This window comes from Arachis duranensis, chromosome 5 (assembly GCF_000817695.3).
Source record: "Arachis duranensis cultivar V14167 chromosome 5, aradu.V14167.gnm2.J7QH, whole genome shotgun sequence".
NCBI lineage: Eukaryota > Viridiplantae > Streptophyta > Magnoliopsida > Fabales > Fabaceae > Arachis > Arachis duranensis.
In genome coordinates, this window is record NC_029776.3 from 89,642,420 (window position 1) to 89,661,190 (window position 18,771).

The 18,771-nt window shown below is 36.3% G+C and overlaps 4 protein-coding genes across 7 annotated transcripts; 2 read left to right on the forward strand and 2 right to left on the reverse strand.

Moving 5' to 3' along the window:
* Positions 1 to 314: 314 nt before the first annotated feature.
* LOC107490280 (uncharacterized) lies at positions 315 to 1,763 on the forward strand. The gene is made up of 3 exons (XM_016111041.3): positions 315 to 490; positions 682 to 800; positions 1,459 to 1,763. The coding sequence occupies exons 1-3, from the start codon at positions 354 to 356 to the stop codon at positions 1,476 to 1,478; spliced, it is 276 nt and encodes a 91-aa protein (XP_015966527.3). The 5' UTR covers positions 315 to 353; the 3' UTR covers positions 1,479 to 1,763.
* A 1,883-nt stretch (positions 1,764 to 3,646) lies between these two features.
* LOC107490278 (probable protein ABIL5) lies at positions 3,647 to 5,603 on the forward strand. Of its 3 annotated transcripts, none has more exons than XM_016111039.3 (7): positions 3,647 to 3,851; positions 3,985 to 4,132; positions 4,445 to 4,544; positions 4,694 to 4,730; positions 4,857 to 5,014; positions 5,107 to 5,171; positions 5,262 to 5,603. In XM_016111039.3, the coding sequence occupies exons 1-7, from the start codon at positions 3,817 to 3,819 to the stop codon at positions 5,346 to 5,348; spliced, it is 630 nt and encodes a 209-aa protein (XP_015966525.1). In that variant the 5' UTR covers positions 3,647 to 3,816; the 3' UTR covers positions 5,349 to 5,603. The 3 variants fall into 3 exon arrangements, with proteins under 3 accessions (XP_015966525.1, XP_015966524.1, XP_015966523.1); XM_016111038.3 differs by having other exon boundaries at positions 3,729 to 3,851; positions 4,860 to 5,014; positions 5,101 to 5,171; positions 5,262 to 5,602; XM_016111037.3 differs by having other exon boundaries at positions 3,749 to 3,851; positions 5,101 to 5,171; positions 5,262 to 5,600.
* Positions 5,604 to 5,695: 92 nt separating this feature from the next.
* Positions 5,696 to 8,415, reverse strand: LOC107490276 (rop guanine nucleotide exchange factor 9). 2 transcript variants are annotated; one of them, XM_052262333.1, is made up of 8 exons: positions 8,323 to 8,415; positions 8,027 to 8,232; positions 7,797 to 7,913; positions 7,545 to 7,699; positions 7,299 to 7,373; positions 6,930 to 7,205; positions 6,516 to 6,833; positions 5,696 to 6,320 (listed from the first exon to the last, which is right to left on the reverse strand). In XM_052262333.1, exons 2-8 carry the CDS (start codon positions 8,226 to 8,228, stop codon positions 5,910 to 5,912), a joined length of 1,554 nt encoding a protein of 517 aa, XP_052118293.1. In that variant the 5' UTR covers positions 8,229 to 8,232; positions 8,323 to 8,415; the 3' UTR covers positions 5,696 to 5,909. The 2 variants fall into 2 exon arrangements, with proteins under 2 accessions (XP_052118293.1, XP_015966521.1); XM_016111035.3 differs by having other exon boundaries at positions 8,027 to 8,409.
* A 1,688-nt stretch (positions 8,416 to 10,103) lies between these two features.
* Positions 10,104 to 10,610, reverse strand: LOC127747673 (uncharacterized). The gene is made up of 2 exons (XM_052261812.1): positions 10,406 to 10,610; positions 10,104 to 10,321 (listed from the first exon to the last, which is right to left on the reverse strand). Exons 1-2 carry the CDS (start codon positions 10,608 to 10,610, stop codon positions 10,104 to 10,106), a joined length of 423 nt encoding a protein of 140 aa, XP_052117772.1.
* Positions 10,611 to 18,771: the final 8,161 nt, after the last annotated feature.

The following is an 18,771-nucleotide window of genomic DNA, read 5'->3' on the forward strand; positions in this document are numbered from 1 at the left end:
TTTTCATTTGGAGTTTTAGTGCTCCAAAAACATATTAGGAGCATTGAATCAACATTCCAAACTTATCTATGATTTAAATCTATTGCAACTTTTTAAGACAGATTTAAATCTGTCATCTGATCCAGGCCTTGGGCTGCCACTTGGATGCTTTTAAAATCAAGTTAGAGAGAGCTTTTTTTTTAACTCACTGTCTCTTGTTTTCCTGTCATCTTTTTTCTTTTCGGTAAGGAGTCATTTCTTTAACTTGGGCCTAGCCCACAAATGGATAGGCCCATTACAAATAGCAGTAGGTGATGCTGGAGGTTTTGTTTAGAGTTGCAGGCAGAGATAGTTGTAGCTCATCTTCAACAACGATGGCAACAACCTCAAAGGTATTGTGCAGGTTGTCATGTCGAGTGAAGCTTCTGTCTCATGTTAAGCTCCCCAAGTTACCATCATCTTCCTCTTCACTCTCTCCCTCTGCACCACGCATTACTCGCACCACTTCACGGTGAGTCTGCTCTTTCTCGCTTCTCTTTTATTTATTTATTTATTTATTTATTTATTTTTATACTACCCCATATGAAAAAAAAAACCTGCCTTTTTTTTAAGTTTCTCATCATGTACGTAAATTTTGCTCCTTTTTAACGGAATTTTTCTGGGTTTTCATTTGAGGTAATGCTTTGTTTGTGATTTGGTCAGGTTACCGGTGGAGTTGGGTAGCATTGGATCGATGATGCCGTTGCATAATGCGGTAGCTTCAGCTCGATTAGTATCAAGTTTGTGCATTACATCTCAGACTTGGTGTTTAGTTCCTCAAGGTGAGTTGGGTCTCATATCATATTAACATATTCATATGTGAGGTTGAACCTGAAGTTGTAGAAAGCACCTTTAGCTGCATATAGACCTAATTAGTGCACACTTATTATGGTGTGTTATTTTGAAATATTGGGGTTGTTTACTTTTCTCATACACCTATGGAAAATCCAAAACATGCTATCTCTAGTTGAGTTTCTCTGTTGGTACTTGGTAACCTAGCTATGTTAAAGGTACACATATGAATTCTGCTTTGATGATTTGGATTGCTGTTAACTGTGTTTGGGAGTGTGTTAGCTTAAAGCAACACTTTCTCCCCCAACTTTGTTAGTTATGATATTAGTTAGTTGCTAGTAAGTGTACTCGGGAGTGTGTTTCTCAAAGCGGTAAGGTGGAAGAATGCAGGAGGCAAAACTGTAAAAGCGTCGAGTTATTTTGGGATTGGTCATTCGATTGAATTGGGAATGTATTCTCTCAGTTTGATTTGTCCGATTGACAAGCTTAAGTATGATTTTATACCATACAATATTCAATCTGAAATCTGCAAGAAAATTTGTTTTGAGTGCTGATAAATTGAGCTAGAACTTTGCTTTTCTTTCATCTGATTAGGGGCAATTTAACAAATATAACTTACTATACTATTTCTGTTTGCAAATTTTACAGGTATTTCCATGCCTTTATGATGTTACCTATCTGGATTGTTGATCGACAGGTTACAGTGACACAGAGACTAGGGTTATGTTATGTTTTCCTTTTGTTGCAATTTTGAGGCTTCATCCTTTATCTTTGAGGAGAATGCAGGACAATTTGATGTTGGTGACTTCTTCGACTGATTCGGTCTATCTTCACGTATTTCTAAAATGAACTATTTGATAATATACTGTGCTGAATCCTTGGTGGGTTCTATTGCAGATGAAGGCTTTGTATTGGCCTAAACATAAACAAAACTCTGAATTTGGTGGGTTCTATTGCATTATTAAACATTGAATCTTGAGCCTGCCCACTCAGTTGGATCAAACTAATTGACAGGCTCAATCTTAAACTTAGATGGATGCTTAAATGAATCGTTTCAAGACCTCTGGTTTTGTTGGGTAAATATTTGAATGTTTCGTTTTAAAATGATAAATATACTTATAATCTTGTATAAGATAAGCTTAATGTTCATTTGTGCAAAATGTACACCAACTTAAACACATATACCCTATTATGTAGGGGTGTGCATGGTTCAGTTTTTCTATAACCTGGAACAAGAAATATCACTCTACTTTGTGATATTACCCATCCACATTGTGATTTCAAAAGTCATTTTTCTAACTTAACTACGTTAAAGCTTGCACAATTCTATCTATGAAGTAGTTTCAACATCTTGAGTTCTCTATCTGTGATTTGAGGAAAGGATAACGTGTTAAAATTTGTTATGCATGTGGCAGAAATTGAATTGCTTAGAAAAATGGCTTTGGCAATTGGCATGGTTCCCTATTTCATGAGTCATTCAAAAGTCAAAACTACTCTTTCAAATATTTTAAAAGAGTAGAAAATTTTCAACTACCCAAAAAAAAAAAAAGAGAGAAGCTATGCATGAAGCACACGTAGCTAAATATACAAAATTAAACGTCCTTAAAACCTTTGTGTGTACTTTAAGAATTTGCATTTCCAAGCAACATGCGTTTCTATTTTCTATAGTGGTCAATGTAGTGGGAGAACCAAGTATAAATTTATTTTCTCCCCCCTTTTCTTTTCTTTCATATTTTCACGCCAGATATTAATCTTAAGCACATTGTCCTTTCTTCATTATGAGGCATCCGTTGGAATTAAGCTTCTATTCACATGCATAACTGTCACATGAACCTTTGCAATTGCATGTGCTGTTTAACACTAACGAAACTCAAAACTAGTCCCTTATTTCTAGCCATTCATTTTGCATTAATGTAACCATTGATTATTGATTATGATCTTATCTCATAATAACTATAGTAATTGTACACCACTAATATCTTGTCTTCTATCAGAAGAATTTTCAGATGATAATCTCACTCTTTTGTGCTTCTGCCATACTTATATTTTAAATGCTTTCTGCCATTCCATGTGTGTCAGAATCGTTGGCGTGCCTTTTTAAATTTACAAAAAAGCTACTCACAAAAAGGGAAGAACAGAATGTCACGGGACTTAAAAATGAAAACTGCTATTTCACTTATTTTGTCATTTTGCAACATATTTTGAGTGATTGGTAATGAGGTGAAGACAAAGTGTCATTTTACTGAGTTTTGTTTTGTTTTGTTTCAACCTCTCGGTCACCATCTTATTATAAGGTGCAACAAAACCAATGCATATATCCACAGGTCTCATTCAGAAAACAGACTTGTAGATAAGGAACTTGTTCACACTTCAACTGATATCAGTAACAAGAGCATGGAGCTGAGTTTCAAGTCCTTTTGTCTTGAGAAACAAGATGAGGCTGAGACTGAGGCAGAAGAAGGCATGGGATTTTGTCAGAGTTATTCTCTGCCTTTGGATTCAGCCTTCTGGAGAATTCATACACCTTGAGGAGGTCCATGCATATGCCAAGATTTTCTGTTTCTTTCTTTAAGTTTATTTTTTTGTTATGAATAATTCTTTTGATGGAGAATTTTCTAACACAGTGCAGAGCCTATATCAGTTCAAACTTGGTCTTAGATTCATATACCATAGTATATAGCCACGGACAATAATACATGTTAAGATCTTCCCTTTTTTTTTTTTGCTTTTGTTAATGTAGAAATGAAAAATAAAAAAAATATATCAAACATTTTTTTTGCATTTGTATAATAGGGGACCACTCACTCACAGATTCTGTTACTGTTGGAATATCCCACAAATCAATGAGTCTTTTCTTTAACATGTTTGCTAAACTAGTAGGGAAAATGGACTATATGAGGAAGGGTGATGAAAATTTTTATCCTCTTTAAGCCAAACACAAATATATTAACCATACCTTATTGTGGGATTTTTGAATCCCACATACTTTGCTTATAAATCTAGAACATGCTGCAAAACAATTTTAAATTTGGATTATCCAGGTAACCCTTTTAAAAAATTTCTCTTTTTCTTGGTACATGCACTTTCTAAGTTTTTTTTCTATGAGAAAGTTTGTTTGGTTGCTTCACATGTTAACATGACACTGACAAATTGGAACTTGTTACATTCTTGCAGTGTTGTGGAGAATACAAAAGAATACATATGCAGGGCAGTGGTCACTGTAGTTGATCATCTTGGAAATGTTTCTGCCAATCTTGATGCCCTTATATCTCAAACAAATGCATTTTCTGATGCTGAGTTAAGAATCCAATGCCTCAAACAGGTTAGTATTCTACTTTGCACTTAGCTTAAATTATGCATAACAGTACTAATATTCCCACACCAGTTTGATATATTAATTTTAGAACTGTTTATTTTAGTTAGTAGTTTTTTGTTTTGTTGCTTAATGCCTTAATCTGTGGTTTATTTGACTGCTAAGCAGTGACATAACTTATATTCAATGATGAAGAATTTCTAACCACATTATAAGCAATTAGTAGGTACCACGACTTGTGTATAAATGTTCAATTGATAAAAGAATAAACAAAATTCTAAAATATTCAACACAGTTACTAAAGATGGTGCTTTTTGACAGAGACTTCTCTCATGTGAACAATATGCTGATAAGCTTGCCCTCACCAAGATGCAATGGAGGGAGAACTTGCCAAGATTCCATTCAAGATATTTATCGACACGTAAATACTTTATGTCATCCATTGATTTTTTTTTCCCCCTGATAGGCACAACAAACTTTGCAAATCAGTTACATTGAATTATCACTGTTGTTCCATCATCTTGTTTTTTCCCCCCTAATTTTATATTTTTAATTACTTTCCATGATCAGCAATCACTCTTGAGAGATCAAGCAGTGAAAAATCAAGGTACCTCTTCATTCCTCAATAAAATTGAACATATGTTTTCTGATTCTCAGAATTTTCATTATGAAAGTGAAATAACGTAAACTTTAGTTTGATAGTTGTTACATTTTTTCCCCTCATTCAATGCAGAAGACCTGAAAGTGAAGTTTCTTCAAAACTGGAAGATAAACATGTACTGGAGACACATGAAGATTTACCTCTTTTTATGTACACTCAGAAACCACTTTCATCAAAGAATATGAAGTCAACCACTACTACAGTTAGTGACCATAAAAATTTGGCCATAGGTAAGCACCTTATGCTCTTTTAATGCCCAATAAACCTTATTCAAAATAATTTTATGTTCTAATGTAACTTTCTTTTCATATTAAAGCTGCAGTAGTACCTGTTCGCGATGGTTTATCAGTATTAACCAAAGTTTCAAATCCCACATTTCATTTCCAAGTGAGTTTTGTCTTCAACACTCTAGCAGCATACTAAACCAGGTTCTCTTTCTCATAGATTTCTTAATGTGCATTGCTTGATTGTTTGTAGGGTACCCCGAAGATTGGACGTCATAGAAGATCGTTGCATGGCAGTGACATCTTATGGCTTCTACGGCGTACTAAACGAACCCTTTGAAAACTAGACTGTTAACAATGTATAGCTTCATCTTCTAGTCTTCAGCACTCTTGGTTATTCATTTGTTTCTGGAATTGTTTCCTCATGAGCATATGTTGCAATTTAATGTTATCTGTGGTAATCAAGAACCAAACACTAAAAGCTACTATGTAGTTTAGGCACTTCTCAAACATTGTCTTACTCTTTTGTGAACTTAGGAACAAGACATTTTTATGCTTAACACAAGTTTTAAACAAATAGTCCTAAACATTATTTCCCAGAAAGCTGCTAGATTCTCATGTTTTGCTTTAGTTTTATTTCATATTTCTGACAAATGAACAAAATTATCTTATGAAATACTAAATATATACACCAGAAGCAGCACAGGTCTTCCACTATCTTAAAAAAGTAAAGGAATAAAGAATTTACAAGCAGTGCAAAAAATTCAAAACCTAAGAGCCTGACTGAAATAATGTACAAGCCTGATATTTAAGAAGCATAAGACTCTATATTGGGTGTCTACATCTGCACTGTAAATGTTGTTTATTTGTGTTCTACCTTGCTCCTTCTTTGATATTAACATCAATCTCGGCCTATAGGACTTTTCATCGAAGTCAAGCTTTCAAGCTTATCCACATAGTATGCTCTCTTTGGTGTTGTTGCTAAGCTTTCATCTAAGTCTCCTGTAGTCTTTACATGATCACTTCCTTCCTTGGATGCATTCCAACCCATGAAGTCTGAGAGAGTCATTGATGCCGTTGGTGTCCCGTCAGAATGTTGTGAGGTTCCTGCCTCTTCTTCCTCTGGATTCGGGGATCCCTCCCCACTTGCAGACAAAGAAACAGGCGAGAACCTCCTGTTGTTACTCACTGCCAATGATGGATTACGTGTCAATGAATCAGCATATAAGACATCCTCAATCCTTGACATAACTGTGTGAGCTAGGCTTTCTATTACTCTTGAGTAGCTTTCTAGAATGGCGTGTCCCACATCCTGCACATATTCGGAAAGAATCAAACTTCATTAGTACCCAAATAGTTTCTATTTCCAAGTTTCTGTTTTTAAGTTTTAATTACAAAAGTGGCATCTACAAAAGTTTGTTTTTACTACTTTCTTCACGAAATCCTGAGTACAGAAACAATTTGAGAAGCAAACCAAATATGTGCTTAGGTGGAATGTTGTTTTCACCTTGTTATATTGGATTTTGCAAATATCAAGTTGAGATTGTGGAAGTCCTGGGTAGTTCTGCTTGATTAGCAGCAATACCGTCTCCGCTCTCTCCTCAAAGAGTTCCCTTTTCCCCATGCTCACTGCTGAACTCCACTTGCTACTATCCTTGTTGTTCATCTTCCTTTTCCATATCACTATAGAAGCTTCAATCCTATTCTTCAGGTCAAGCACCTTATGTTCTGTTGACATGTCCATTGTTTGGAGGAATTGACCAGGATCAAAGAAATCCTCAGTAATGATCTTGTATGCTGATTCGCCAAGGCTTTCTCTACCATTCTGCGAAAGGAGTGAAGCAGAACATCAACTGAAATTCTTAGTTCTGACGAAGTATATGAGCCAGTTAGACTCTTTTGGTCTAATTTTATACATTACCTTAGGGAGAGATTCCATATAGTTATCAGGGATTGCCATCTCTGCTAGCACTTGCGCGTTTATTGCCATGGCTGCCTTGAGAACCTGGTTAACGGAGTCCTTTTGACACTGTATCCATTTCAAAGCTAGATCTGACAAACCTGTTGGTGGAACCTTAACTGTTGGCAGCCACCACTTGTCATTCTTCCTTTGATTGCTGGTTTTATCGTCGCCCTTCTCGTCGCTTTTATCAACATACCAGAATTCATTGTGATCTCTAAAGTTATCCAAGGTATCCTGTTCCATTGCTAAATAGTTAATTCAAAGTGATTGAAACAAAGCCATTTGAATAGTTATGCAGAAAAAAGGATCATATAGTTAGCTACTTACAATGAGCATTGCATCAAGTTTGCGCAAGGCAGGGATGTTCACGACCAAATCTGCTCTTTGTCGTGTCGTCATGATCTACATGAAGCCATAACATATTATTTTATATGAAGTATGAATCACTGAAAATAAAATCTTTACTATAAGTTAACTCAGAGTTAAACTTTATAACTAAGCTTAACATAGCCGGTCCTAAAGCTACACAAAAGAGGAGGTCGTGTTACTGTGTTAGGCTTAGGGGGTGCCCACCTCCATGGTTGTTCCATTTTTAGCTAACTGCTGTGATGGAGCGAATTCAACAATGTGATCAGTCACCGATAGAAGCCACTCAATTTCTTTTCGCCACCTGGCCTTCTTATCTGGAGACATTGGCTTCAGCTTCGATATTTCTCCGAAAACAGATGCTGCATAGCATAAAAACCACAACCGGATTATTGAAAATGGACATTTCATGAGACAACAGATCCAATTGGTAACAATCTGAAAATATATGTCCTTTACCAGCTAGATTTGTTATGGCATTTGACAAAGCCAATGCTGAAGAAACACCATTTCCTGCACCTGACATGTCTTCTCCTAAAAGTAACTTACCAAACCTATCCTTGATCATGTCAGCTTCTGAACAATAGAACAAAAAAGAAAGAAAACTTTATACCAGATTGATTTAACTGCAATCTAGAACCAATAACAAGCTTGACATAAAAGGTAAAGGGTAATAATGTTATATATACCAGTTGGGGGCCTGGGAGGAATCTTTGGTATTTGAACACCTGAACTTGTTGCTTGATCATTATTGAGGACACGTCCAATTGGCTTAACTTCGACTGTATTTCTTGCCTCGTAGCTTCTCGAGTAAATCTTATTGTTTTCATCATCTTCGTCGCTATCCCTATCGAATAAGCCATGAATATGGCTCTTTGGGATATCAAACATCCTCCTGAAATGAAAAGATTTTGACTTCTGCATGCTGTGTGAATGACCGAAATGGCGAACCATTGTTGATTAGATTCAAAAAGTCAAAAGAAACCTTTTTCTGCTTCTTCTTCTTGATATAGCACCAACACCAAAAGTACTACTTGATCAATGAGAGATAGAACAGAAACCTTCAAACAAAATAAGAATGGACTTTCATTGAACATGTGGTGTGCATGTTTTTGATATGGTTGAAAGAAATGGGAAGTAATCTGTTGAGTTTGTTTCATGAATGAATGAAATGTGAGGTTAATACTAGCCTATTGCTTTTACCATAATTGACTCTAAAAAGTAAAAACCATAGACCCTTAATCACTGAACCATTTTTTTTCTCCCTCTAATTCTCTACCATAATTGCTTTGTTCTTATCAAAGATATATACCTACCGTCTAAAATTGGAAAAATGAAATTAAATGGTACATGTTGAAGAAAAAGAAGTATATGATAAAGGGAATGAATGAATGCGGAAAAATGGCATACATTAAGGGTCATAATAATTTTGTTAATTTGGATTGGGAATTGGATTAATTGGCGGAGAGCCTCAAATTGAGCTGGACTATAATTAGAACAAGCTATTGATATTGTAACTCCCTGATACTGCACAAAATAATATTAATTAGGTGGCTTTGATTACGTGCACACCTCACACTAACTATTAGTAATTATTAATTAGGACATAATTTTACATAAAAGGGAGTTGTATACTTTGAAATGCTATCTCATCAAAAAGAAAAAGAGAAAATATCATTAGCTTAATATAATAAATGCATTTTTTCATTTTACTTTATTAAGAATCAACAATATGTGTTATATATATATATATAATATAATATAATTGTACATTTGAGAAATTTTCATTGGTGATTATATACACAAAACAAAATTTGAACTCCTAAATTCTTAATATTTACTAATGTGTTCTCCGCGTTTTACCTAAATTGTCTCACAATTTTATTTTTCTTAGTTTGATACTCGATATAATATGCACATAGAAATTTATATATAAATAACAAAATTTTATTTGTTTTTTGAAGTGTTGCTTTTAAATAACGTATATTTTACATATTGTTTGTAAAATTTTTAATCTTTATTATAAAATCACTCATCTTCAAAATTTAAATTTTTAAGATTATTTAATATTATTTTATTAAATCAAATTTATTTTTTACATTTTATAATAAATTATACTTCTGTATATTTTCTCTATATCATAAATTACAATTATGATAAATTTTCAAGATTTTAATTATAATCAATAAATTAAACGTAGGAATACATATATTAAATATTGGGCGGTGTTATGTTGATACATAAAGAATTATCAGTGTTGATTCTTTTATCTATCTAATATTATAAGATTTAGTTTGTTTTATTTAGTTATTCTTTTGGTACTTGAAACACACATGACACATATTTTTATAATAGAGATTCTTTTTATTTTTTTGGTTTACAACAGGGCCTAAGGCCCAAGAAAAGCAAACTAAGAGGAAACTAAAGATTTGGGTTACCAACGCAAGTTGGCACAGATGGATGAGGGTCTTTAACCATCTCTCCCGGGTTTGATACTCACTGGAGGATGGAAATGGAGCTTGCTTGTTTGGAAAGGTTGCCCACTTTGTGTGCCTCTGCAGTACCCGAGGGATTAGTCATTGGGCTTCCGGCTTGATGGATACCCTGGTGCAAACCAAAAATAAAAAAAGATTCGGGTTGAGAAACCCTTGAAGCATCACAAGATAGCATACTCATAAGAGCAGCAGGGGGGTGTTCCATATTTGGGTGGAGGCCTCCTGATTGATGCTGAAATTAGCCAACCAATCTGCACAACCATTGGCTTCCCTATAGATATGGGAAATTCGAATATCCCAATCCCTCTTCATAGTTCATATATTCATGGATGCGGGAATATAAAATAGAGCTAGAGTTGCGCCACTCTTTATGACTCTGAATGGCAGTGATAACTGCCTTGGAGTCACATTCAAACCACACTTTCTTGAACCCCAATGTCCACGCCATTTCCATGCCAATGTACAGACCCCATAGCTCGGCCAAAAACGCTGCACAATTACCAAGCCGTCTGGTGAATCCCATGATCTAGCAACCATCACTATTTCTAATTAGTCCTCCACAGCCTGAGTGACCGTTAGTATTCTTGGCAACACCGTCTGTATTCACCTTGATCCAATTCATCATGGGAGCCTGCCATTTGAGCTGACCCTCGCTCCTGGTTCTATTTTGAGTCCTTGGACTGCCTCTGTCAAAGGCTTTATGGACAGAAGCCACATAATCTTGAATGATGAGGTGCCCCGATGGAGGTCTCTTGAAAGGGGGTTGAAAAATCTCCATATTCCGCCAATTCCAAAGCTTCCAACATGTTATTGGGAAGACATCTCTCCACTGAGTGTTCATATGTATTCCCCAATTAGAGGATAGGCAGGCATTGACCCACTCAACCAAGGGGAGTTGAAGAAAAATTTGTAGTTTCCCTGGTTTGATGAATTTTTTCCAGATAGGCAAAGCTCCATCACAGAGCAAGGTATCCTCCACTTTGTGTCGACAGTGGTGGCACCTTGGGTCTGATCCATACCATTTGTGTCTCTTCTCCTTGGTGATAATTCTATTATGGGTGGCTTGCCAGAGGAACATTTTCACGTGCTGAGGTCCTTTCTAGGCCCAAATCTTATCCCAAACCAAGATGTGCTGTGGGGAAGCCTGCTGTTGGGAAGCCTTGGATATGAGTTGGTAGGCTGAACTCACAGAGAATCTTCCATCAGGCGTCGCCTTCCAAGCAAGCGAGTCTGGAGGATCCGAACTTCTAGGAGGGGGAGCAGCTTCTATACGAAATATGCAGTCATTAGGCAATAGATGCTTGACTTTATCTAGGTTCCAGTCACCGTGGTCATTGGTCAATTCTCGAACTTTAGCCTCAGTGTTTCCAACATCCGAGGTGGGGAGAGCAAGCTCTATAAGAGGCTGGTCCATGTCAAGCCAAACATCCCTCCAAAATAGCGTATTTAAACCATTGCCAATTCTGTGTATAGTATTTTCTTTTATGAACGGCCACATGGGAGCAAGGTTATTCCAAAGACTAGAACAGTTAGCCGTTCGATGAGTCAGATACGGGTTTTTGTCGAGGTCATATTTGGCCCAGATTAAGGATGCCCAAAGATCGTCCAGCTTGTCGATCAACTCCCAGCTGATCTTAGCTAAGAAAGCCTTGTTCATGGTATTTAAATTTTTCATTCCAAGACCACCCATAGTTTTTGGGAGGCACAATGTATGCCAGCCTATAAGATGAGCCTTCCTGTTAGAGTCATCTGATCCCCAAATAAAGGCTCGTTGAGCCTTCTCTATTTCATTACAGATAGATATAGGGATTCGATTATGTTGCATCGAAAAGTAGGCCACTGGGCTGATTGCTGATTGAGCCAAAGTCACCCTACCAGCCATAGACAAACATTTCTGTTTCCAACCTTGTAGCATGACCATCAATGATATAAGCTCCTAGATATCGACCAATTTCTCTGGTTTCATTAAACCCCGAGTAAAGAGGTGATTTCCTTTCTAGTGCTTTCTCCTACTTTCCTCGAGAAGTAGATCTGAGTTTTTTGAGCATTTATAATCTGTCCAGAGGCCTCGCTAAATTTATTCAAGCATTTCATTATGTTTTCCATCTGATGCTTGGAGGCTTCCGCAAACAGCATTATGTCATCTGCGAACATGAGATGCGAGACAATAGGGCCTTTCCTCCCGACTCTAAACGGTTTCCAATATCCATTCGTGACCATGTCCTCGATCATATGAGACAACCGATCCAGGAAAATAACAAAAATATAAGGAGAAAGGGGATCCCCTTGACGAATACCACAAGAAGGGAGGAACTTTTCTGTGAGCTCACCATTCCACAAAATTTGAAAACTAGAGGTATTTATACACCTCATAATAATGTTAGTAATCTCAGGTGGCAACGAAAAGTCTTGGAGAGATTTTTTAATGAAGGACCAACTTAACCTGTCATAGGCCTTTTCAAGGTCAATTTTGATAGCCATGTACCCATTTCCAGCTCTAATTTTCCTCATAGAATGAACAATTTCTTGTGCCACTATTATGTTATGTTGAATCCTTCTCCCTGGTATGAAGCTGGTCTGGGCAGGCGATATACGACCATCAAGCAAAGGCTTAATTCTATTTGCTATGATCTTTGTTATAACCTTGTAAGAGACATTGCACAAAGCAATGGGCCTGAACCGAGAAACAAATTCAGGGTACTCAATTTTTGGAACGAGGGCCAGCAGAGTATTGTTTATCTCTTGAATTAGCTCCGGGCTATGCCAACACCTCCGAACATACTCCTTGAGGCTTTCCCCCACTATGGACCAATTTTCCTTGTAAAAACCAGCTGGAAGGCCATCATCTCCAGGGACTTTGAGAGAACCCATTGAGAAGAGAGCCATTTCAGTTTCTTCTTCGGTTACAAAGGACCTCAATTTACTGATATTGATATTGTTCAATTTTGGATAGAAGTGCTCGGTGTTGATGGTACCACTTCTATAAATCTCCGAGTCAGTAAAAAGATTGCGGAAATATTGACAAACGTGAAACCTCAAGTTATCATCATCTTCTATCCACTCCCCATTGGAACCTCTGAGTTTGAGGATTCTGTTCCTGCGCCTTCTAATCATAGTCCGCATATGGAAGTAGCGAGTGTTGCGATCCCCTTCCACCAACCAATTTTTCCTGGATTTTTGCAACCAAAACACATGCTCTTTCTCAAGGATAGTTTCCAGCTCTTCACTCAACTCTGCCTCCAGATTGTCAAGATAGTCACTTTTACCATACCTGGGAGAATTCTGAATGCCCCTGAGTCTGGCAAGAATTTGCTTCTTTTGCTGGAAGATATGTCCAAACACTTGTTGGTTCCACTTTTTTATTTTGGTAACAAAGGATTGGATAGTCAGGTTAAGGGGGAGATCCGATTGCCAATTTTCTCTCATAAAGGAGTTAAAATCCTCATGCTGCATCCCCATGAATTCAAAGCGAAAAGGTCGAATCTTGGGGTTGTTCGATGATGTAGCAGAAGTTCTGATTAAAATCGGATGGTAGTCCGACTTCACCCTAGGAAGGGTTTCCACCGCAGCACTATGGAAAGTCAGATTTCATTCCACATTGCAGTAGGCTCTGTCCAAACGCTTAAAAGATTCCATCACCATTTTGCCAGATCGGTCCTCTCCAAGTGAATCGAGTTCCATGATACCCTAAGTCAATAAGATTGCAAGCATCCACCCATTCTTTGAAACGATGAATTTGGTTCGTATCACACAAGGCTCCCCCTTTTTTTTCGCTAGGATCACTTATTTCATTGAAATCACCACAGATTAGCCAAGGGCTTTGGATTGAGGAGGCTAAATCTTTAATATAACTCTGCACCTCTCTACGGAGATTGATTTGGGGATTCGCATATACTATAGTGAGCTCCCACTTCTTCCCTTCCTCTAGGACTTGGACATGTAAAGCTTGATTATACCTACTTATTTCTTGAACTCGGAGATTGGGATTTTTCCATAGCAACCAAATGCCTCCGGAAAATCCTTGAGCATCAACCACCATCTTGAAATTGAACCCCGCTTGCTTTATAGATTTTTCTGCCACCGCTACCTTGCATCTTGTTTCTAAGATAGCAACCATATCAGGCTTGTATTGAGATACATTGTTCTTCAGAGCTCTAACAAATTTTGGGCTACAGCCCCTCTGGCACACAAACAAATGGCTATTCTGAATTTTTTATTATGATTACGTGGTTAGTGTAAAACTTAGAAGTTTTTTTATTTTTTGAGACACACAAACAAATGGCTATTCTGAATTTTTTATTTTTTGGGACAGTAGCTAAGCAGAGTCTAAGTTTGGTTAATATTTTGTAGGCTTTTAATTGAAAATAAAAGTGGTCTTTTGGGGTTTTCGGTAGTCCGAAAGGCTTTTCTAGCCTTTGTTATTTGGGCTTTAATCATATGGGCCATATCCACACAGGGCTTGAAAGAATGCTTTTCCTATTTACTAACCAAACTGACAAATTTCAAGTAAAAAAGAACATAACAAATTTTAATAGAGAAAAGTATGTGACAAAAACCATTTTATCTAGTTAAGACCTTGGGCTAAATTTCTGCTAAACAAGTTGATAGGCCCAATTATGAACCACTGTGGCCCAGTATTACCAAAAAGAATTACGTTGTCCTCCCAGTTTTACCCTCTCATATTTTCAATGATATTATAAAGTCTACAAGTGCAATTTTTCGTCAAATAAATAAATAAAACTAACATTTATTATTAGATTGTAATAATTTACGTATTAGAAAATAAAGAAATTATTTACACTTTTTTTAGGGAAAAAAAAGACTGAACATATATGAGATAATTACATTTATGTGTATATAAAACAACTTAAGTATTGTCACCAGAAAGGCAAAAAGAAAGTAAAGGAAAATCTTAGATTTTTCTTTTGTAAAATATTAAAGATTTAAGTGAATTGAATCTTGTCCATATATATATATATAGAAAACCTTTCTGCAACGATTAGTCAATTTTCAATCCAACTGGTCAGACTAGTTGGTCCTTTGTGTTTCTTGGAACACTATTAATATTTGATTACCTCATAATTGAGGTGACAAAATATTAGATATATATATATTGTACGTTACAATAAAAATTTACATCCTCCAAATAGTACCTAAAATATTTCTCTTACAAATCTCTGTGGCAATCTTATTGTATATATGTTCTGTCCAACCTCATCATCAGAATAAAGTGTACACACAAACCTTAACACAAAAAGCTATATGCAAAAAGCTTAACAGATATTATAATCTTATCTGGGTCGCTGGTCAATCTCTTTAGGATACAGGGAACTCGTTATTTGCAATAAAAAAATTCTTGTGATGAGCATATATATCTAGGGTGTGAGATATTATATTCATTTATATTTTACTTAAAAATAATAAAGCGCAAATCCGTTCGACACATATATAACTTTGCCAATGTATCTCAAGCAATCGTATTGTTGACAAACTAAGAAAAAAACATGACATGCACTACTTATACCATGTTGAGTTTGTCAATTGTCATAAGTGAAATTTCTAATCTTCTATTAACTATCATTATTTTAATACCCTTGATTTAAATTATTTCTTTCGTATGGTGTACTGCTTTTGAAATGAACCAACCAAAGAAACTCTGCCAAATCTCACTTTACTTTTTTTTCCCCCCCTTCATGATACCAAATGCCCAAATCTCACTCTAGCTAGGTGTAGTAAATTTAATATCTTATATTATATATTATGACATATCCACACACAACACATAAAGACAATATAAACCTATTACAGGAATATCTAATGGACTAATGAAACACAAAAAGAGGACAAGATAAAAAGATGTCTCGTTATGAAGCCTAACATTTATAAGTGACCACAAAAATACAAATGACAACAGCAACTAGCATTTGTTTCTTATCCTTTTTTTTCCCTCTAATCTACAGTGGGACCATATGTTTGAGGATTCTCCTTCAGCATCTTTCATGCCAGATTGCCAGCGATGAATTTAAAATGTTATGAAATTTTTTAGAGATAAGTCTCAATGTAGTCCCTGAAGTTGCACTCGAGTCTTATAGTAGTTCCTGAACTTAAAAGTTTCTCAGAATCATCCCCAAACTTGCACTCCGGGACTCAAAGTGGTTCTTTCAGCAATTTCAGCACACGTGACGCAACCGGAAAGCTTAGCTAGCAGCGTTGGTGACACGTGGGACTCACAATAGCTAGCTGATGTGGCAGAGTAAACTCTTCCGACTCAATTTGGTCTCTCAGGTGAAGTTAAAACTCTAATCCCCTTTTTTGAATGCCACATTGTTCACTCTGCTGTCTCCTCGTTGGAGCTGGAAGTGAGCCAAGTTGAGCCGAGCTAGACCAAGCTCAAGCTCGGCTCACCAAAATTGAGCTTGGCTCACGGCTCGGCTCATTAATAATCGAGCCTATTTCTTAAGCTCAAGCTCGGCTCACCGAAAACTCACGAGTTGGCTCAAATAATAGAAACATAAATACAAAATCTATAATTTTATATCAATAAATTATAACTTATATATTTTAAAAAAATATTTAAAAGAATAATTTTATATATTATATATATATATATATAATCAAGCCAGCTCACGAGCTAATGAGTTGAGCTTATCCAAGCTCAAGCTCAGCTCATTTAATTTATGAGCTCAATTTCAGGCTCAAGCTTGGCTCACCAGCTCACGAGCTTAGCTTATCGAGCTATTAATGAGTCAAGCTCGAGCTGGCTCATGAGCTGGCTTGACTCACTTTCAGCCCTACTCCTCGTCGGTGCTGTGTTCTTCTGTTCTCCCTCTCTGAAGCCCGAAGGTTATGGCTAGCACGAGCAATGCAGCTGGGAGTTCGAACAACCCACGATCGTTTGGAAGCATCATGAGGAGAATGAACAGAAACAAAAAAAGCTCGTTTGCCATAATGGTGTGCCTGCGGGTCGAGACCGGTGCTGCGGTGGTCAGGGACGGATTCTAATCCAGGAAGACCGTTCCTGGGTTGCCCAAACTACAATGTAAGTATTATTGTTGTTGATTGCTGTATTTATGGATATAAATTTTGCTGATTGAATTTTCTTTGATGTGCAGACTGTGGGTAAGAAATGGTGTGGATTATTTATGTAGGTTGATAAAGTTTTGGAAGATGCCATGCCATGTGATGATAGAATAAGAATTTAGTTGATGATGAAGAAGGGAAGATGAAGATGGCTTGGAAATTTGGTAAATTAGAAGCTAAAATTAGGGTTCTAAAAATGGAAAAAATTTTGATGTTTGTGTTCATGCTGCTGATTGTAATTGGTGTTCTTGTATTAAAGTTGGATAGACAGCAGGGTCAACTGTATCTAGCAAAAAACAAATGACATGCATGTTATATGCATTCCTTGTTCATGTACTTGTTCCTATCCTTTTGTTTGAAAGAATGGAAATTAAAGTGTTTGATTATATGCATACTTTTGTTCCTGAACTTCTTTTCAATGAAATAGAAATGGACAGGATTTGAACTACTCTTAAGTCTATAACAGAGGATAAGATATAAACAAAAGGCTGGGAAAACTCAATTCAATAAAGTCATAATTCATAATTCATATTGGTAATGTTTAATTCAAAAAAGACATTATAGAGCCAAAACACCAAGTATATCAAAGTTGTTGATATATTGACTTGATAAAATTCAAATACTAAAATTTCCAAAACTGGGACAATATTTTAGGCATTGTAAACAACATCAGCAAAATAGATACAAAAAAACAGCCTGCTTTTCTTAAACATAATCATCCTAATCTTCATTTTTTGTGTCTGGGTGCCTTGAATCCAGGGTTGGACACAAACTTCATGAAATTTGCAAGCCTTGTAGCAGTCTCCTGTGTTGCACCTTGCATAGGGCCACTTGTTCAAATACTCCCAGGCTTCCTTATTAACCCTTTCAATCTTTTTTATGATATCAAGGAAGCCATCTTGGCTAGTACACCTTGCACAATCCCAAAGTAGCCCTCTAAACTGGAGATCCTTCCATTGCTTATTGAAGTTCTTCCACAGATGCCAAACATAGAATCTGTGATGGACATCTGGAAAAATCTCCTTAACTGCATTTATAAGGCCCAGATACCAAAGAAGGGGTCAGATAGTTGTTTTCGGACAGCAAAACTGTTCCTACAGTTATATAAGTGACATCAAAAGAGTCCCTAAACGTGTTCAAGTGACATCAAACTAGTCCCTAGACTTATGTAAGTGACATCAAACTAGTCCCTATACAGCACTGTTACAGAACATTATGCAGAACAGGATAAATGAGTAACAATAGATTGACAGAACATTATGCAGCATATAATCAGTCCAGAATTAATTCTGTATATATAGACAGTAGTCCAGTGTATTAACATCATATAATCAGTCCATGATTAATTCAGCATATATAATCAGCAATATGTGCCTTAAATCAAACTGGTAAATAAATCACAAGGACAGGCACCAAACTTCACTCTCCGTGTAGTTTCCCACAAAATCCAAGACCAATACCCTTTTTTTCTTTTACAACTGAGGAAAATATATATATACAACTACAACTTACTACCAACAAAAAAAGGCACACATAAATAAAGAAAATCTGCCAAATTTGGAGCTAAAGTAATCACTAACTAGAGAGGTTAAAAAAAATAAAATAATATACAACACTGAAGGTGGAGATAAAACAAGAAAAACCATCTAGAAATAGTAATGGTAAATAGTAGTTAATGAAAGCTCATTAAATGGCATCTGTTATCTTCTTCATATCATAGCATTGATTCAGTCCTAATCTTCTTCTACCATTTTCATCATCACTCTCACTCTCTCCTTTTCATTACTTGACAGTTGGCAACAAAAGCACCACTCTCTTGCTTTTCTACTTCTCTTTCTCCCTCTAATATTTTATTGTGC